Source organism: Patagioenas fasciata, chromosome 18 (genome assembly GCF_037038585.1).
Source record: "Patagioenas fasciata isolate bPatFas1 chromosome 18, bPatFas1.hap1, whole genome shotgun sequence".
NCBI lineage: Eukaryota > Metazoa > Chordata > Aves > Columbiformes > Columbidae > Patagioenas > Patagioenas fasciata.
Window position 1 is genome coordinate 8137501 of NC_092537.1, and position 20896 is coordinate 8158396.

General features: G+C 43.7%; 1 protein-coding gene across 1 annotated transcript in view; it reads left to right on the forward strand.

The window, feature by feature from the left end:
• The first annotated feature begins 14594 nt into the window (after positions 1-14594).
• Positions 14595-20896, forward strand: part of FOXK2 (forkhead box K2) — a 39382-nt gene continuing 33080 nt past the window's right edge. The window contains exon 1 of the mRNA XM_065852760.2: positions 14595-15457. Coding sequence (XP_065708832.2) covers positions 14610-15457 — 848 coding nt within the window. The 5' untranslated portion in view covers positions 14595-14609. The remainder of the gene's footprint in view (positions 15458-20896) is intronic.

A 20896-nucleotide genomic window follows, 5' to 3' on the forward strand; every position in this document is an offset into this window, starting at 1 on the left:
TGGTAGTTGTAATTAATTACCCGTTTTAACATTTAAAAAAAGGCTTTTAACCAGTTTCAATATAACTAATACTTGATATTTGCAAAGAAGCCAAGAAAAGGAACACTAACCAAGACCTTTTCTGAGTGGGACAGGACAGAGCTCTGGAAGCGCGCAGGGACTGAGAGGAGCAGGAGGGCAGAGAGTGTTTGGGGCTGGCATCTCCCGTGTGAGGAAAGGCTGAGGGAGCTGAGGCTCTGGAGCTTGGAGAAGAGGAGGCTGAGGGGTGACCTCATTCATGTTTACAGATATCTAAAGGGTGAGTGTCAGGAGGATGGAGCCAGGCTCTTCTCGGTGACAACCAATGATAGGACAAGGGGTAATGGGTTCAAACTGGAACACAAAAGGTTCCACTTAAATTTGAGAAGAAACTTCTTCAGGGTGACGGTGCCAGAGCCTGGCCCAGGCTGCCCAGGGAGGTTGTGGAGTCTCCTTCTCTGCAGATATTCAAACCCGCCTGGACACCTTCCTGTGGAACCTCAGCTGGGTGTTCCTGCTCCGGCGGGGGGATTGCACTGGATGAGCTTTCCAGGTCCCTTCCAATCCCTGACATTCTGTGATGCTCATTAACCCAAATAACTCCCGCTCATTAGTTGTGGCGGATATTCCCGCCCAGTCTCCACCCCACCCTCACGTGATCGGCTCGTCATCAGCGCGCGCGGGGAGTCACGTGCCCTGTGTTTATCTCTGCCGCTGCCGGTGTCGCGGAGCTGGTGGCGGCGGGGCCGGGAGGTGGTGGGTGAGCGACCGAGCCACCGAACGACCCGGCGGGTGAGCGGCCCCAGCGGCTTTCCCAGGCGGGGTAAGGACGTGGGGGGCACTGCCACGATGCGGGGGGAAGAGCAGGAGGGGTTGTTTCTCTCAGGGTCACCGTGAGGCGGTGCTGTCCCGGGGCCCGTCGCCTGACTGGAAACGCCCGCGTTCGTAGCCGCCTCCTCGGAGAGACGGGGCGGGAGCGGGCGGAGCTCCCGCGGCTTCCTCCAGCTGCGAGGGGTGGGTGGGGAGCGCCGCACACCGGCCTCTGCACTGACCCGTTCTCCTTCACAGGGGCTTCGGTTCTAAACTCCGCAGAAGCGAAAGGCTTCTGGTGTTTGGCAACCAGTTGCTGCGGCAATTCGGGACACTGAGGTACAGTCTGTTGCTCTGGGCTATGTCTCACCAAAAAGCCTTTCCTTTAATTCTAGGCTCGCAATGTCGCTGACCACAAAGAGATGTGGAAGGCCCCCGGTGTTGTCTTTTCTGGAAAAGAAAAAGAGAAAGCAAAGTCTTGATAGAAGAAGGGGGAAAACAAGGATTTATGTGGGAAATCACATTGACCGATGGTTGATGCTTAAGGAAAAGCTGGATTTCAGAAATGATGCAGAAGTTGCAGGGTTTTTACTGGACTTGTGAGTAGGCTGTCACAATACTCCTCTGTTTACTAATACCAAGTAAATAATTCTTGGTTTTAATGCCAACTGTGTATTTTTTTCTAGGTATGACAGCTGCGAGCCATTGTCAAAAGCTCCCATCTGTTCCCACCCTGAGAGTGTGAGAAGAATTAATGTGAAGGAAGAAAGAGCATTGTCAGGCAGCACTTCTTTGATAGCAGCTGATGGAACGTTAGTAGTGTACTCTCTTTATACGTGATGGGCAGATAAAATTTGAAAAATGGGGCAGAAATTATATAAGAAAGTAAAATTAGCTGTACACTTTGCTCTAAAATAGAAGATTTTTGGATATCCTTTATAGAACAGCTTATGTATTTGGTTTGTTTGTACTGCTGAGCACATAATACTAGTCTAGATAAAACAGTAAAACAAAACTTTTCTTTCAGAAGGAATGTTTCAAATAACAGTTTGGGTTGTATTTGCAGGTATGACAATGATGACCAGTTGTCTAAAGAATCTGCTTGTTCTGAACTTGGAGATGTGAGAATTGTAACTGTGAAAGAAGAGAGAGAGATGCCGCACGACTGCTTGTCAACAGGGACAGATGACACGTTAGTGATACTATGTATATTTGCATGTTTTGCTTTGAAAATGTTTTGCATTTATTTTGTTAATCACTTTTAATTTTGTTTATTAGAAACACATGTCATTTGTGCTCTTCATTATCAAAAAACATCTTAGTATGTAATGGTTGGTCCTTCTGAGGCAAGAATCTGAGAGAGATTTTGGGAAAGTTGTAACACTCAGAGAACACACAGCAAACCTGCTTGGTCAGTGACTGCCTTCCTTAACTGTATGCAAGATTCATGAGTGGAACAGGAAAATAGCTGGTGCTTTACGTGCATCCTAGTCACTAGTATGCAGTTAGATTTTTAGAGTAGTGCAAGTACAATTGCTCATACTTTAACTTTTCTCAAAAGAAAAATGTTTCGTTGTTGACTGAGTGATATTACATACGAAGTGATGTGTTAACCTATCTAAAAATAGTGCCGTGCTCAGCGAGGCAGCCACACCGTCAGTCGACTGCTGATTGTTTTACTGCAGTGTCATCAGTAACTGGGGCATTCACAGTTGAGATCAGAGGAGCCTCAAATAGGTATGCTTCTCCATTATTATTTATTTAGGTTTCAATTATCCACAACAATGTTACTGAATAATTGTAATTTCATCCATGTCTTAGTTACCTGGCCTTTTAAAAAAAAATGTATCTTTTAATGTGTGCAGGGGGACACTGCGAACCTAGGACATTACTCCAGCACTGCACGGTGTGTCCAAACCCCTCGCTAACATGGTGAAGTATGTAACACATGTAGCATGTTTGTCTGATTCTCATTTTCCACTGTGGTTTTGCTTGTGACTTTCCTAATTCTTCTTACTTTTGATTTTAGTAGGTGAGCAAGTTGGGGTTCTGAAAGCAATTCCACAGCACAGAAGAATTGTTGGAAGCTAGGTCAGGAGAAAATAAGTACCAGTGATGATGAAGCTGTCAAATTCAAGTACCTTCTTCAAAATAGCATTTTTCTCTGGCAAATAATTTTAGGATGGAGTGCAACAATAATTGAATTCCTGGGACTGATTGATACAGGTGAGACAGAGGGTTTGTTCTTAACTGATTGCTTATTTCACCCTTCAGAGATGTGAGAAATATTTTGAAATATTGTTTGGTATGAGGAAAACTTTGTTAGCCTAAAAGGTAAGGTAGGCGGTGCTTTGTTACAGTCTCATGATACCTACATGAAGGTGGTGAGTCACACTGAATGTGTAAAATGCTGGAGAAATGATGAGGCATGTATGCTGTGCTAATTGTATAAAGCTAAGAAATGACAGCTGTCTAAGAATAAAGATCTTCAAAAATCAGAGAATCAGGGGCCTCGAAAGCTCATCCAGTGGAGTCTCCCCGCCGGAGCAGGAACACCCAGCTGAGGTTCCACAGGAAGGTGTCCAGGCGGGTTTGAATGTCTGCAGAGAAGGAGACTCCACAACCTCCCTGGGCAGCCTGGGCCAGGCTCTGGCACCCTCACCCTGAAGAAGTTTCTTCTCAAATTTAAGTGGAACCTTTTGTGTTCCAGTTTGAACTCATTGCCCCTTGTCCTATCATTGGTTGTCACCGAGAAGAGCCTGGCTCCATCCTCCTGACACTCACCCTTTAGATATCTGTAAACATTAATGGGGTCACCCCTCAGTCTCCTCTTCTCCAAGCTCCAGAGCCCCAGCTCCCTCAGCCTTTCCTCACACGGGAGATGCTCCACTCCCTTCAGCATCTTTGCTGCCCTGCACTGGACTCTCTCCAGCAGTTCCCTGTCCTTCTGGAACTGAGGGGCCAAGAACTGGACACAATATTCCAGGTGTGGTCTCCCCAGGGCAGAGTAGAGGGGCAGGAGAACCTCTCTGACCTACTGACCACCCCCATTCTAATACAGGTCAGGTTACCTGGGGCATTTGCCCAGTAGATATACTTTGTGAAACAATGCAAACATACTTCATGTTCAGATATTTGAATGTCATATTGTAACTGTTGTTATTGTGTTACATTACAGGGTGACCAACCAGAAGAAAATCAAGCTCTTGCATAACGCTTTCGGGGCAGTTTTTGGTCCATTTTGATTTTGCTGTGAGGTTATTGTGAACTATAAAGAATTACTGTAAGTTGTAGTATGAAATTTGATGTTACATTAAACTTAATTACCTAAAGTTTTACTGTGTTATGTTAACATTAATAAAGTGTGTGGAGTGGATTATTTCACCGTGAGAGTTTGTACATAGTTCTCTGAAGAGCAGAAACAACAAGCCAAAATGCTAGTAGGTATTGCTCAAGCTTATTCAGAATTTAACAACTTTCTATAGGTTGTGTTAATGAAAGTTCCTCACACTTTATTTAAAACTCAAAGGATTAAAATAAAAACAACATTCTTGTAGCATTGGCAGCGTTAAGCGTGCTTCATCCTGAATGTGTTTCTTGGAATGCTTTTTCTTAGGGAACATATTTAACATATCCCGCATACTGGGAGTTATTCTTGCAGGTTATTGATGCACTTAAAAATGGTGGGTAAAAATACTGGATGTTATAGTGTGCTGTGTTAGTGCCTTCTAAAAAATGAGTGATCCAGATACTATTATTCATCTAAATATATTTTATTATTGAATAATTTGCTTTGGCTTTTGATACTACAAAAGCTGATATATGATGCCTCTTAATAAGCATGGAGTGCTTTCAGTAACTGAAATTCAGCAGAATGGTGTTGGCAGTTCTCAATTTGTGGTGGTGTTATGAAGTATGAGTAATGCTGGAAAGTTTGTAACTGATAAATAGTGTGATTGTATTCAAGATACGTTTGTCAGAAGAAAAGAAACTCCCAGTCTTCTGCTTCTTTATTTTTTTCTTTAACCGCACACTTTCGTAAGTGTTTAGGTCTTGATCTTACAGTATCAAAGCCAGCTGGGTTTTCCCATCACCTTACATTAGAATGACCTCTCTCTATGGAGAAATTCCCCTAATTAGGTCATTACATTCAACAGTCATTTTTTTAATGAGCTCCTTCACCTGCTATAAGAAACTGCTGCTTTTAAATATTCTTTTGTTGCTTTTGAAATATAAAAATTCAACGTTACCTTATTAATAATATATCTTTCACCAAATGTTGCACAGAGAGCTCTTTTAATGAAGCAGAGAAGGTTGAAGCTTTCTCAAAATGAAAACACCGCTTCCCATGTATTTCTCTGTTCTCTTTGTACTTTTCAAATTTTTCTTTGACTACCAAGCAGTCATTTGTGGAAATGACTCAGTGTAGCTCACAAAAAGTATCACTAGTGACACTGGTTCTCAGTGAAGTGTCTTCCAGTGCTCTCAGATTTGCTATTGTCATCATTGCAGTGAAAAAGGAAGACAATTCAGCCTTTGGCATAATCGGTTACATTTTCCTCCAAAGTCTACAAGATCAGCAGAAGAATCTGAACTGCAGCAGCTTATTTCAGTCAGGAACTCTGCCTTTCTGTGGCGTTTGAGTGCCATTGTGTCAGCCTGTTCAGTACCTTGATAAATGCACACTGAAAGTTAATTATATTACTTAATGACTTACTGTTGTGGAAGCAAATTAATACTGCATATGCATGCTGTGTTGAGGAGCACTCACTGCATAAAATCACTGGTAGAATGATTATTCTGGTGCAAAGTACTTGAATACAGTATGGTTCGGCCCATACTAATGTTTCCCTCTGAGCCTCCCATTAGACCAGCACTCCATGCTGAAGAAAAGTTAAGAGTAGACTTTAAAAAACTTCCTGTTGTAATATTATAATCTGCATGGATTACATATTTTATGTTGTTATATCGACATATGCTTTTGAATATCTGACTTCTGTAGAGCAGAGTGAGTTTCAGCAATGTGTCATGTTAAGCACATTTCTCATGAGTCACTGCTGAAAATACTGATCAGTGGATGGTAGAAGGGAAAATGCATCACAGGAGGAATTCCAGAGGTAGGAGGAGTGGAGTTTCAGTCTGAGATGTGTAAATGAAATGTGGGTTAGAGAGGAATGCTGAACCTGAATGTTTTTTGTGGTTTGAGTGGTTACCTGTCTCAAGACGAGCCTACATCCTTTCTTTCTGATGTCTCAGCAGAAGCAATTAATATTTCATGTCCTTATAATTCCAGAGCGATTTCTCACCACTACAGGAATCAGAGCTCTGGGTAGTGAGGATTGTGTTTTCGGGAAGCTGAGGATTCAACAGATAAATGGGACACTTCTGATCAGATAGAGCTGATAGTGTGAGATGTCTTACATTTTTGCCACCTTTCTGAAGTCATAAAGCAATACTTTTTTCTGTACTACTTGTATATTAATGTAAAATTGATGTGTATTTAAGATAGCAAAACTGGTCTACAACTCAGTGATGTTTGCAGTCTTCCTTTACATGCAGCATTCAGTGTAGTCTTATCTGTAGACTGGCTAGGGTGTCTAGAAAGAAAACAGGCAAGTGTGTTTGTGTGTATGTTTGCACCTACAAACACACTTCCACTCTCCATTTTATAAAGTGGGTTGGAAGGGACCTCTGAAGATCATCTCATCCAACCTGCTCAAAGCTGGGGTGACTTCAGGTTTGGGTCAGGTTACCTGGGGCATTGGCTGGCTGGCTTTTGAAAATCTGTCATGAATGTGCATAGTGTTCTTGCAAGCTTATCATACCAAGACCGCATGCTGAGTGTAAGCTTCTCTATTGGGGGTAAGGGGAACACGGGGGAGCTGGGTGTATGTTTGTACGGGGAGGCCGAGGCTGGTGTTCCAGCTGTGCTGCTCCTGCGGGCCACCCATCCTGGGCTCCTCCTTGGATAGCACACCACTGGCTACAAAAATTCACCCTCAAAATGGTGTCATTTGTCTTCATTCCTGTTATTTCCTTAATCTGGTTTGTCGCTTAGTCACACAAACATCTGCTGGCACAACGGGAGGTGCTGCAAGGGTGGGAACTGGTGGCAAGAAGAGGAAATGACGCTACCGTTGAAAGTTTGCCATTGAACTGGTGGCTAAATATTTATCTGTGACATGAAATACCTTTTAACCTTGTAGTCATTCATAAAAGCATGGACGATAAAGCTGATCCAATTACTTAAACTATTATGTAAAATTATCCTGGGATTTTAGGCAAATAATACCTCCTTCAGTGACAGTGGGATGAGGAGAGAGAGAAAATTTTGTGAGGATACTTTTTAAAATTCACTTATTTCAGATTCTGACTACTTTTTGATACCAGATCTTTGTTGTTGTGTAAAATGGCAAAGGTGAGTTCCAAAATGTAATGGAATGTTGATGCATTTAATGGTGTAGTGAAACTATGAGTTCTCGAAGAGGGTAAGTAAGTTCTCTATTTAAAGTTACGTATTGGGAATTGGAAAAAAAAATAGATACAACTGGGAAACGGGAGAGGTGCCTGAGGACTGGAGGAAAGCAAATGTCACTCCAGTCTTCAGAAAGGGCAAGAAGGAGGACGCAGGTAGCTCTAGACCGATCAGCCTCACCTCCATCCCTGGGAAACCGATGGAATGACTTCTCCTTGGTGCCATCTCAAGGCATATCAGGGATCAGAGGGTCATTAGGGGCAGTCAACATGGCTTCACCAAGGAGGTCGTGCTTGACCAACCTCATTGACTTTGATGAGGACATAACAAGATGGATGGATGGCAGGGCGGTGGACGTGATCTACCTTGACTTGAGTAAGGTATTTGACACAGTCTCCCACAGCATCCTCACAGCTAAACTGAGGGAGTGCGGTCTGGATGACCGGGTAGTGAGGTGGACTGCGAACTGGCTGAACGGAAGAAGCCAGAGAGTCGTGGTCAATGGGGCAGAGTCCAGTTGGAGGCCTGGATCTAGTGCAGTGCCTCAGGGATCAGTACTGGGGTCTGTATTATTCAATATATTCATCAATGATTTGGGCAAGGGAATAGAGTGACTGTCAGCAAGTTTGCTGATGACATGAAGCTGGGAGGAGCTAGACAAGTAAACCACAAAAAAACCCCATGTTCAGTCAGCCAGGAAGACCATCGCTGACCCAAAATTTGTAAATAAAATCATTACTGGAGAGCTCTGGAACAGCATGCGACAGTAAATGCATTGAGTTACTTGCCACAGGTCAGTCTGCATAATTGTGCTTACATCAGTAATCGATTTGATTCCTGCAAATAGCTTCTTACTAAGTGTTTTCTGGGGAGAAATAAAGAAGGGGGAAAAAAAAGCTTTACAAAGAAAAATAGAGGTAATTTGAATGAGAAGTGCGATTAGGGATGTGATGGGGGAAAATACAAATAGTCACTTGAAACTGATGAGAAGGAAGTTAAAAATGCGGTTGAATCTGTGGAGCCTGCCAACACACTAATTAAACCATTGAGCTGCTGGCTTTGTGTTAATTGAACTTTTCCAGTCCTCTACCAGCACTGACCAGCCCCAAGGAAATGAAAGCAGTCTGCAGTGTCGGGTTTGTGTAACAGTTCTATTTACAGATATCTCTGCCAGATAAACTGCACCTTGGCAGCTTAATCTGCTGCTTTTTTCAGTATTTATTTGCTTATGATACCATATCATAAAGGTATGTGACATGGGAATGCTAAAAAGAATTCAGTTCAAAATTAAGGAAAAGTAAAAATAATTCTCTCCTGGTGAATAGTCTCGACATGTACTGGTTCTCTCTAAAAGAGAAACAGTGCCTTTTCTTAGTTTTTTGGAAAGTTATGTCATTTTGCTCAAATATGTACAGCTGTGTATGCATAGAAAATATTCTATACAATCTCATATTTTAAGGAATTTAAAGGCCACAAAGATGCTTTCCATTGTGAGTGTACTATCAGCAGGTTTGCTGATGACACCAAGCTGGGAGGAGTGGCTGACACTGGAAGCTGTGCTGCCATCCAGAGACCTGGACAGGCTGGAGAGTTGGGTGGGAAAAATGTAATGAAATAGAACAAGGGCAAGTGTAGAGTCTTGAATCTGGGTAGGAACAAGCCCAGGTTCCAGTCTAAGTTGGGGAATGACCTATTAGAGAGCAGTGTAGGGGACAGGGACCTGGGTGTCCTGGTGGACAGCAGGATGAGCATGAGCCAGCACTGGGCCCTTGTGGCCAGGAAGGCCAGTGGTACCTGGGGTGCATTAGAAGGGGCTGGTCAGTAGGTCAGAGAGGTTCTCCTGCCCCTCTACTCTGCCCTGGTGAGACCACACCTGGAATATTGTGTCCAGTTCTTGGCCCCTCAGTTCCAGAAGGACAGGGAACTGCTGGAGAGAGTCCAGCGCAGGGCAACCAAGATGCTGAAGGGAGTGGAGCATCTCCCGTGTGAGGAAAGGCTGAGGGAGCTGGGGCTCTGGAGCTTGGAGGAGAGGAGACTGAGGGGTGACCTCATTAATGTTTACAGATATCTAAAGGGTGAGTGTCAGGAGGATGGAGCCAGGCTCTTCTGGGTGACAACCAATGATAGGACAAGGGGTAATGGGTTCAAACTGGAACAAAAAGGTTCCACTTAAATTTGAGAAGAAACTTCTTCAGGGTGAGGGTGGCAGAGCCTGGCCCAGGCTGCCCAGGGAGGTTGTGGAGTCTCCTTCTCTGCAGACATTCAAAGCCGCCTGGACACCTTCCTGTGGAACCTCAGCTGGGTGTTCCTGCTCCATGGGGGGATTGCACTGGATGAGCTTTCCAGGTCCCTTCCAACCCCTGACATTCTGTGACTCTGTGATGTTGCAGGACTGATCTATTCTGACATGAAAAAATGAAAGTTGTCACTTTGGTCTCTGTGGTGTTTAAACACGGACTTCTGAGTGTTAAAACAGATACACATCTCTTTTATCAAGCAAAGAGATGGGATGAGTGCGCAATGGCAAAAAATGGCAACTTGGTGAAAAATCTTAAAATGGAATTGCACTTAAACGGGGTCATAACTAATAGCAGTAACTAATGACCAATATTTAATACACTAAGTGTTGCAAATGACAAGGTTCTGTTTCTCAGATTACACTTCAGGACTTCATAATGGTAGAAATTTGTGTAGAAGTGGGTTAAAAACAAAACAAAACCAAACAACAACAAAACAAAACCAAACGAAAAATGTTTTTGAATCAGCAAGTCCCATTTTCTCTTAGGTGTGAAAATTTTAAAATAGAAGCATGGAGATTAATTACCTAATTATCTGGCAAAGATCACGAGTCGTGCCAGGCTGAGTTCCCAAGTACTGGGGGTTTCACATTTCCAGTTAACAGAATAATGCTGCTGCGGCTTTTAAAAATCCTTTCGCGGTGTGGGGATTTAGAGCTGCCTTACGTACAATTATCCTCCGCGGGCGGACGGGACGCCTTCAATTCCAGGCGTGTTCTTTGAATTAGCGCCGCTTCCCCCTCACAGGAGCGGGCGGGGCGGAGGCCGAACGGCGGGGCCGCGCTCCCGGCACCGCCCCCGGGCGCGCAGTGTTTACAAACACGCGTCACCGGCAGCGCGGCCCCCGCGCTGGGCCCGCTCAGCCCGCCGGGCGCTGCCGCCATGAGGCGCTGGGGGCGCGGGGCACGCTGGGTATTCGAGCGGGAAGCGGAGGGGAGCGCGGGACTCCTGTCAGGCGGGCCGGCCGCCACCTGCCTTGTTATATTATTGTGATAACACTTGTCTCCACTGAAAACAACTGCCATTTCTTAGCCTCTGCGTAAGTGTTTTCATACCTCCTCATCTCAGCTACTCCCCTGTGAACTTCGCTTAGTTTTGTAGTTGTGGCTTTGGACAGAGTAACAAGTATTTCAGAGAAGAGCGGCATAAAGAAAAATACGTCTTTTTTTTTTTTCACTGTTCTTTTATTTTTGGCTTTCTGTTGGCTGAGGGAACGGCATTGATTTAAAAACACGACAACCACCAAACCAATTGGAAACTGATTTTGATAAAATTACAATTTTCTAATTGATGCTATCGTTTACTCATTTGCCTACCCTACCTAACACTGCACTCACACACAACCACTGTTGACAGAAACGCTCCCGGCAGTGTTTTCACCGCTAAAACCCGCCGGTTCTGGCCTGTGCAGCTCTGATTTCTGTCCTCTTCCAGGTCAATAGTGCGCTAACAAGTCAAGAAAGCCTATTTAAATTACTTTTTTGAGGTATAGCTCTTTATTTTCTCCTATTAAAGCCACTTCGGGAATTGGCTGCGTATGTAATTAGAGGGCTTCACACCATCCCGGTCATTTTCTATTTTTAATATTTTGTAGTAATTACATGATGCTTTTTAAACACTCTCCCCTTGACCAAAAATGCACTTGTGAGAAAATGACTAAATCACAGCACGAGTCCTGCTAAGCTTTACACACAGAGTGAAATTTGAGCACATAAAGAGCTCTGGTATGGTTATCGGGATTACTCAAAAATGTGGTTGTACGTGGCAGCGATTTTGAGGCTGTGTTGGAGGAAGATTTTCGATTTTACTGCTTGCAAGGGGCTTCTCACCTAGTAAGCAGAAAAAAAGTGCTTGTCAGATGCAGGGGTATCAATATGTGAAATCCTTCACTCTGTTGTGCAGGTCTGGGTCTCTGAAGTGCTTCTTAAATAGCATATGAATGTTACTGAGAAGTGGTTTTGCAAATTAACTCTGTAGGGTTTTGTTTAACCAAAAATCCAAGCTCACTGGAAGCTTGTGATGCTGTTATAAAAAGATTATGGATAGCTCCTAATGGCTTTTAAAACCTGTTAAATGCTGGTGGTGTCAAAGTAAGCAATTAGGGTCATTTAATCTACTTCATTATTCATCATGTTCTTCACTCCATACTTTTGGATATGTGAAAATACGCATCTTGTGCAGTCTGCTTCAGCACTTTATAGACTTCAATACAGAGCAGCTGTATTTAATAAGAAAACCAAAGAAAAGAACACTTGATTATATGACAGTTTACTAGCAAGCAGACTGTAAATGAGCACCCTCGTGTTGCTATAGCATGAGCTTCAAGAAAAGAAGCACACGTCTGAAAAGATTTAGTCATTTAAGGGTAGTTTAGTCAAATAAAACCATATTAATGGCTTAGACCTTACATAGTACTTATATATTTCTGTTAAACTGACCTCAGGTTGCTTTAAGGTTAATGATGCAGATAAGGCCTGCTGATTCATCATTTCTGTGATGCAAACAGGTGCTGCTGCATAATTTGGTGGGAACTGGATAATATTGGGCTACTTACCATGAAGGGCCAGAAAGTGGAGGAGGGAAAGGAGTGGTTTGAGACCTGGTTTAGTTTTAGTGGCAATTGCAGCAACTTGGTGCCTTAGAAGATTGAATTTTGGTCTGTAACTTGGAGTCCCAGTTCTATTTTGAATAGTTAAGGTGGATACAAAGCAGACAGAGAATGTCTTTCGCTTACTCTCAGCTGGCAGGGGAAAAATGTGTGGAAGAGTACGTATCTGGTATGCAGCTCCAGCATCAAGACCAGGTTATGTTCAAGGAGTGTATTTCTAGAGAATTCTGTGTAAGCATGAGTTGTTCCACCACATCTAGTTGCTGTTTTTTTAATACAACAGAGAACAGAACTGCAAGTGGGCAGGTTGGGATGACCTGTAACTGTGCGATTTGGTGTGCTCACAAAGAAGGTGACTGAATCTGCACCAATTTAGCGAAACACGGGCAGAAAGATCTCGGCTGTCCTCTTAAAATGAATATAGCTTCTGACAATGGAATTTACTGTTTGCTCTAAGATGTTGGTAATACAAAAGTAAACAGACTTTCCGCTGGTGTTCAGTCACTCCTTATAGAGGAGCAGACTGATCGTTGGACGCTTGAGAAGTAATTTCAGTGTATATTACAAAACTGTTCAGCATTTTGTGTCAATAGCTCTGTTCTCCATGCCATTATGACGAGCAGGAAGCTATATCAGCTTTGTGAATTTAGTACTGGACGTTATCAATAAATTAATACAAATTAACAAAGTTGTGATCCACAAAATGGAAAATGTTAAAGTAGCATTAATGCCTTTGACTTTAGCGAACTGAGCAACCGTAAGAGTGGTGGAAAGCGCTGCTGGCCTGATGGGATTTCACCTGGCTGCTCTCCCAATGCGCCTGTTTTCTCTCTCTGTGGGTGTGGGGGTGTGTTAGGAGCTGGAAATCCACTGGTAACGTTCAGCATCCCGGACCCATCGTTAGCAAAGCAGGCACAACATTTCTATAGTCTCAGCAGAGCCAAGGGATAAAAAAAGCTGAGAATCAGGGAGTCATAACTGGCACTCTGATGCTCCACATTTTCTGTGCCAAACATATGTTGGCGTAGAATAAAGTCTGATTCTAAATACCAAAGTGTGGGCAAGATTTAACTAAAGTTTTCTGTAAAAGAAACCAAAGCTCTAAACTGTTGCTATATTTTACTGCATCTGACATGCGGATGTGATCATATAAATGGACTTAACCAGTATGGAATTGTATTGTAGCTGCTTATCGCAAGTGCTGATACAATCCATAGAGTAAAAATGACATTTGCAGGCAGCAGGCACTGTCTTCTGTTCTTAAGACCTGTTGACTCGAATGTGCAAAACCAGAAGTCTGAAATTCAAATTTACTACTAGGTGTTCCTTAGTGAGTTGATTTTGTCCGGAGCATAAAAATGTTTTTAAATATTATTTTCAATTCCTGCAAAGCTTGTGTGTACTGCTAAAGAAAGTACTTAAACGTCTTCTGAATCAGTAACAGTGAACTTCAGTAACGGAAAAAAGCTCAAACAAGCAACAAAAGCCCGCTTCTAAACAAAAACTGCTTGAAAATAGTGCAAGGCTGTTGCAATGAAGCGTTTGCAGTGTTTATATTTTTATAGTGATAATAATATGTTTTAGCCACCTCTTCACAGTTTATAGCTAAGAGTGACAGAAGGGGCCTGGACCCTGTAGCAGTTGGAGAGGGGCATGCAAACATTTCTGCAAGATTTTGATCAGGTGAATAATTTTCGGTGCAGATGCTATGTTTCACAAACTTCAGTATGGTTAACATCCGTCTCTTTCGTAGCCTGTAATAGTTTAAACTCAAAAATCCTGATGTGGATTCTTGGTCAGTTTTCCCCATGCTGTTATGTGACATTTTCTCTCCTGTGTACCGTGACCCTCTGCAAAGAGTGACATGCTGTGACAGCCATGGGATGTTAGCGTGTTTTGTTGTGTTGGATGCGTGTTTTTTGTGCCCTATTAGAAAAGGAGGGCTAAGTCGAGCGAGGTGTGTGCACAAATACACAGACTGACTTACCTGAAACTTTTAAATTTAAAGCAGTGTACTACTTCCCTCTAGTTTTAACCTAACCTATAAAAGGCTGTTGGATGTGGATGATCTATCACACCTATTTGTTCTTTTTTTCCTGGTCTTTCGAGGCTGGTTTTGAGGAGTTACAAGCTACGTTCCAGGCAGTAGCCCACGCTCTAGCAATGTTTGGGTACTTGTATTTTCATTGTTGTTATCCCCCCTTTAATGCTGTTTCTGCGACCGTTGCTAGTGGAGGGCGTATGCGGTGCGCTATCTGCCGCCTGAAAAACATGTACGGGAGGTACCGGTGGCCTCGCTCGGGCACCCGGCGTCCGCCAGGCGCGGGCGGCGGCAGCTCGGCCCCCCGCAGGTGCCCAGGGTCCCGCTGCCCCGGCCCTGGGAAGGGGCTCCGGCCAGAAGATGGCAGGCAGGCCGGCCCCGCGGGCTGAGCCAGCTCGCTCCACGCCGCCCGCCCGCCCGCCCTCCCTCCGGCCGGCCGGGGAGGGGCCGCCCCGCCGCTCCCTCGGGCCGCAGAGCCGCGGCCGAGGCTCCGCGCAGCGTTTCTCCCGCCGCCGCCGCTGCCTCCGCCGGGGGAACAAGGGTCGCTCCGCTCCTCCGCCCGCGGATCTGCTCCGCGTTTTCCGGGCCTTTCCCGTGTTCTCAGGCCCCGACACTCGAACGTGCTGCGCGGCGCTGGCCTCGGCGCCGCTCGCCATTGGCCGCGCCGCCATAGCCCCATGGGCGTGCGGGCCGCGCATTGGCCCGGCGCCGCCGTCCATCAGCCAGCGGCGGACTGCGTCAGGTTCGGTTGAGCGGCGTCCCCTTCCCTGCCTGTGTCTGGCGGCGGCTGCGGCTGCGGGGCCGGTGCGGGCGGCGGGGCGCAGCGGAGGGCGGCCCGCTCCCTCGTTCGCTAAGATGGCGGCGGCGGCGGCGGCGGCCGTGGCGCGGCTGGAGGGCCGGGAGTTCGAATACCTCATGAAGAAGCGCTCGGTGACCATCGGCCGCAACTCGTCGCAGGGCTCGGTGGACGTGAGCATGGGCCACTCCAGCTTCATCTCCCGGCGCCACCTGGAGATCTTCACCGCTGCTCCCCCGCCGCCGCCACCGGCCGGCGCGGACGGGCCGCCGCCTCCGCCTCAGGGGGACCCCGCAGCTGCCACGGGCGGCGGCGGAGGGGACTTCTACCTGCGCTGCCTCGGCAAGAACGGCGTCTTCGTGGACGGCGTGTTTCAGAGGCGGGGGGCGCCGCCGCTGCAGCTGCCCCGAGTGTGAGTAAGGCGGGGGCCGGGCCTGCCGTCCTCCCGGCACACCGGGGCCCGCCGGGCCGGGCCCACCCGCCGGCGCCTCGCCGGGCTGCCTCGTCCTCCTCGGGAGCACCGGCTGCTGCGGCGGGGGTGGTGCCGCTGCTCATCCGCGCCGCTTGGCCCCGTTTGGCTGGCACATGGTGGGTGACAGGCGGGGAACCGACCCCGTCCTGGCGACACGGGCGAGCGGTGCCCGAGGCCTGCATTCCCCGGCCCTTGGCACCGGCGTCTCCGCCTGCTGCCCTCGGCCGTGTCCTTCCTGCGGTGGGCCGAGCCCACCGGCACATCCACCAGCCGGGGGTACAGGTGGGAGGCGTGAGACCCCGGCAGCGCTGGGGCTGGAGGGTGGCAAATGGTGACCCCCCTCCCGTGTGTGATCGGTTGCGAGTTTGGGAGCAAATCCGTCTGCAGCAATGCTTGGAGGTATTGTAATTAGGAAATAGAATCGGATACACCCTTGAGTATTGTTTACGTGCTTCAAAGGAAACCAGTCAAGTGGTTATCCACATATCTGGGATTTCTGCATTTAGGATCAGTGCTGTGAAAATCTTGTGACACCTTTGATGCTTTTGCAGAATGTAGGGGGGTTGTTCTATGTGTGTGATTGCCTTCTGATTTTGTGGTAGTTCCTGCCTCTGCCTAATTGTAGCCTTTATTTTTATGGGTAAACTAAATCATCCGCATGAAATACTTCTGCTAGCCTTGGTGTTTTAAAATGTTTCCTTATGCGACAACAAGTGTATTAAGATTTAAATGGCAATACATTCCTTTACCATTACCAAACACAAACTGTCTTTGCGAAATCATTTGCTAGGGGAGTGTGTGAGGCCTACCCTACTATGTTTAAGGATATGTTGAACTGTAAATAAGTAATTTGTGTTCTGAGGAGTCACATGTAGGAAAAGTGAAAGTGTTTTGGTTTAGTATGTTTTAGCTCTCTTACTAAGAAACACCTGAAAGGTTATGAGCGTTTCACCTTTACACACGCCGTTAGTGACACAGTCTTAATGCCTTTCGAGTTTTTAAGCTGTATTTAGGACGTTGATGGTGTATATTTTCTGCTTTGACGTCTCAATGTTATTTTCTCCACCTGGTTCCTCTGTGAAGATCGAATTGTCTTACCTTTTTGCTTTCTAGGAAATGCTCATTCTGAAAGAGTTTAACAGTGCCAGTATGTGCAGAGTTGTATAATCATGAATACAGTTGGATGACTTGTTTGACCTTTAACTGTAACTTCTATTTTTGCTTTCTGCTTTTTAATATTAATAATCATTTGGCATGTGGTTAATCTGTATTTTAATTTGACACATTTATGAAATATAGATCAAATACTTTTTTTCTTTGTAAACAGTTTGGTATAATATACTAATTGCAGACAAGTCATTGTGCATTACATATGTTGATTGCAAACAGTCTAGAATTAGTTCCAGTAATTTAGTCAGTAGCATTCTGTTAAATGCTTAAGACCTCAGGAAGAAAAATCCTGCTTCTTCAGGCTGTCCATGTAATTATTGACTTGTAATTTATTTTAGTTCTTTCCACCGATGTCGCTTTTTAAGGGGAAAGAAAATTCTGACGGATTTTTTGTGTCGCTTTTTTTAGTGAACAATGATGAAAACTTCTGTGCAGTTAAAATTTCTTCACGAGCGTACGTGGGTGGCGTTACAGAACCCAGCGTTTGCTTGAAACCATGCTCAGGGATTACACCATTTCTTAGACTGCACACGAATAGCCTTCAGTTGGAAGATCTGTAAGCTGGCTGAAGGAGTTATCTCCTGGTTACAAAACATAGGTGTGATCTCCTGTCACGTCGCTTCGATGGAAGGTGGCAAACCTTCCGTCCTGCTGGAACAATGCAGCAGTGTGTACACTGCGGGAGCTGGGATTGCTTCAGTCAACAGGCCTAGGGATGAGTTTTATCTTGAAGGGCAGACAGAATCTACAGGGTCATAGTTAGATTGGTGATTAAGATCAAATATTGCTTAAAAAAGCAATCTCTTTGTAAGAGGAGACCCTTATTGGAGTTGTATAGGGAAACAGTAGTTTCATTATTTGCAAAACTTTTTTTTTTTAACACAGCAGTCTTCAGGTAAATTCAAAGCAGACGTTATCTGCTTATAGCAAGTCATTACTTTGAATTGCTGATGACTAATACTGTTTGTAGCTGTGTTCTTGAGTTTCATTGTAGATTTTACTGGTCACACTGAAGATGATCTGCTGGATTTTAAAAATCCAACTTAGTTACTTCAGTGTAACGTAAACATTAATTAACAGTTGAAACACAATTGGAAAGAATGTAGTTTTGGTGCGAGTACAAGATTGGTGACTGCTAACCTCCAGCTCAAGTAATCACTAGATCTATTTTTGTTGTTGTTGTTAATTCCTGTTATGTTGCCAGTAATATGCTTTGCCTAGGATGACACAATCATTTACAATTTGAATGGCAGGTGAAGTTTAGAAAAAATCAGGGTGGCCTGTTCCTTCTGTTGTTTTTAAGTGATCGTGGAAGACAAGAATGAAGGGTTCATCTCTGTTTTTGTCTAATAGTGGCTTACAGATAACTCCAAGTAAAATATTACTACAGGCTTGAAATGTCCTATTGAATGTCACTAATAATTGGATGTCGTTCCAGTGTCCTTGGCCTTTTTTTATTTCAGCACAGTGTTTAGATATGATCTCATTAATAATGTTATTGAACTTCCTGTTTTCGGAAGGGAAAAACAGAAATACAACTTATTAGTCTCCTGCAAAACACACGTTTTTAACATCTGGGGAAATTAAATTAGTAATGTTAGAATATCATTTTACCTATAATAAAGGCATCTTCCTTTCTACAGATATAAATGCCATAAAACATGGAATTTCTGTGCATTAAGAGAACTGTTCCGGTCGCTATTTTTAATGCTTCCCTGGAAACCTTACTCACAATTCAAATGTTTCAGTTCTCAAGCAGGAGGTAATAGCAGTGGGAAGTTTTTGTTGTTTGTTTTTCCAATTCTTGACAGACTCACATATGTACGTGTGTAGATACAAACCAGCTGTCATCTTGTTGGATGAATAAAATGGGAGCTGGGGCAAAACAGCAATTTTTTTTGTTCGTGCCCTGTCAATGTCATAACAGATTGAGGCCTGGGATGAAAGAGGTTTCAGAGTCTCCTGTTCAATACACACAAATCAAAGCAGTTCAGTTAAGTCTTTTACAGACACCTTTAAGATGCATGGACTATCACTCTCCAGTTCATAAACTTAATTGTTTTTTTATTGGCTTCATTTGATGCTTGTCAGATTTCCCTCAACCTCTGTGAAAGCATTGTTAGGACATATTGTTAGATAAATAATAACATTAATGTTAGACTTGTGAGGTACTTGACTTGAAAAACACATTTTGTGCTGGGCACAGCAGCAGTTGTTGACAGAGCTCTTGTATACGGCTTTTGGAGAGGCGGGATTCCAGACAGATGTAACTGATAGAGCTGGAAAAAACAGACAGGCTTCTGGGTACAGCTTAACTCTGAACAAGTTTTTTTTGTTTTGTTTTTATTCTTGGCTTTCTTGGGTGTGCTTTGTATATTAATGTCTCATTTCACAAAGATCCTGACATCTTGAGCTTGGCTGTTCTGAGAGATGTTTTGTTTGTTTTGACCCAACCTTAGATTTTGTATTTTAGTAGTTGGTTTTGGTTTTGTGGAAGTACACATTTGTGAAACATAAACACGATACCATTGGCATAAGAACGGCTGCACGCGTGCTCAGTGGAAGTTTCTTGCTGGAACCGTCTAAGGTTTGGCTTAACAGTCAAGGTGAATGGATCAGAACATCTTATGTTACTTGCTAGTTTAGAAGGAATGTTCTTTGCTTGTTCCTGGCTCATGTTTTAAAGGTTTTCTTTATGCATATACATGTTAGATACTTTGAGAAATCAAAACACTTTTTTCAAGGAGTAAGTAAGTATGGATTAATCGCCCCAGGCTGGATTGGCACCTGCTTTTTCCCTTTCTTCACACATTTGATAGATAGAGTTGCTGTAAGGAAGACAGCTGAAATGTTTGTGAGAGCTAATGATTGACTGGTGTTTGGAGGAGTATTTTGGAGTTCCCTACTGCCTGTATTAAAACTATGAATTGCTTACAAATTATTACTTACAAATTATCTTAAAGCATAAAACTAAGAAACATTGGACTTGGCTGTGACATATGATTCAGACTCCAGAAAGTTTTATTTACTTTCTTTAGCAGACACTGTGTCCCATGCCATAATGACTAATAAGGTTAACTAGGCTATGTTTATAGGTGGGTTTTTTGGCTCCTTTAAAGTAGGATTTGCAAATGTCAAGCTCAGTAGCAGTAATGTTCTCTCATAAGCAGATCTGATTGAAGAGGAATGTGGGAGGAAGAAGGTAGAGCACATATTATTTGAAATGAAAATAGAGAGATGAGCGTGAAGTTTCTATGGTCCGTAATTGGTGTTACAGTTGCTTTTGTCATCTCATTTTTTTCATTTTTCCCTCTCCATTGCACATACCTCCAGCAATGTTTTTTTTCTTGTTACAGCGTTGCAAATTGTCATAAACCAATCAGGTAGTTGCGGTGAAGCTTTAACAACTTTGTATTTGGATTAATTTGCAGTTACCTTGCTTTTTTTTATTGGTATGACTGATCTGTATATGAAGCTTCCTTATCCAGTTCTACAATTTGATTGATCTTACAAATGTTCTTACATCTGTAGGTGGCTACGGGAGTAAGTACACTCTTTGTATAGTTATATGAAATATTATAAACTAGGAAATAATCTTAAAAAATGATGGTTTCTTTATGGTCTGTTAAGTTCCAGTTCTATGACAGAAGCAAGATTCGTGTTGTTTTGGTTGAAAGGTGCAAAGTCACTATTAAAACTGTCTACTCTAAGAATCTGTAGTTGAAAGAGAGTTTTGAGATTGTTACCTTTAGTTATAACAATGAGGTAAGCGATATGTAAATTAAATCATTCTTTGCATTGATTAAATCAAAATACAATACTGATCTTGGGTTGTGAAATGCACTATGTTTGAGTAGGAAGAGACAACTTTTGGTATCTGATATGTGTAGGTTAAGTAAGTTAATACAGAAAACAAGTTAATCATTCACCCTTTTAAAAATAAATGTGTATGATTAATTTGATTATAATCAGGAAATGACATTGTCTTGTAAATATTAGTCCTTCTTGAAGGTAGATATTTTAGAGAATAATTCTGCTGTGGAGGAATTCTGCTGCTCTTGGGTTTGTATTTTTTTTGAACATGCGTAATTCTTATGCACAAATCAAAATATTTTTTCACATATGCCTGAGCTATTCAAAATGAGATTATTTTCTGTCTGATTTACTGTATTTTTCAGTAAATACAGCAGTGCCTTCAAGACCTCTCAA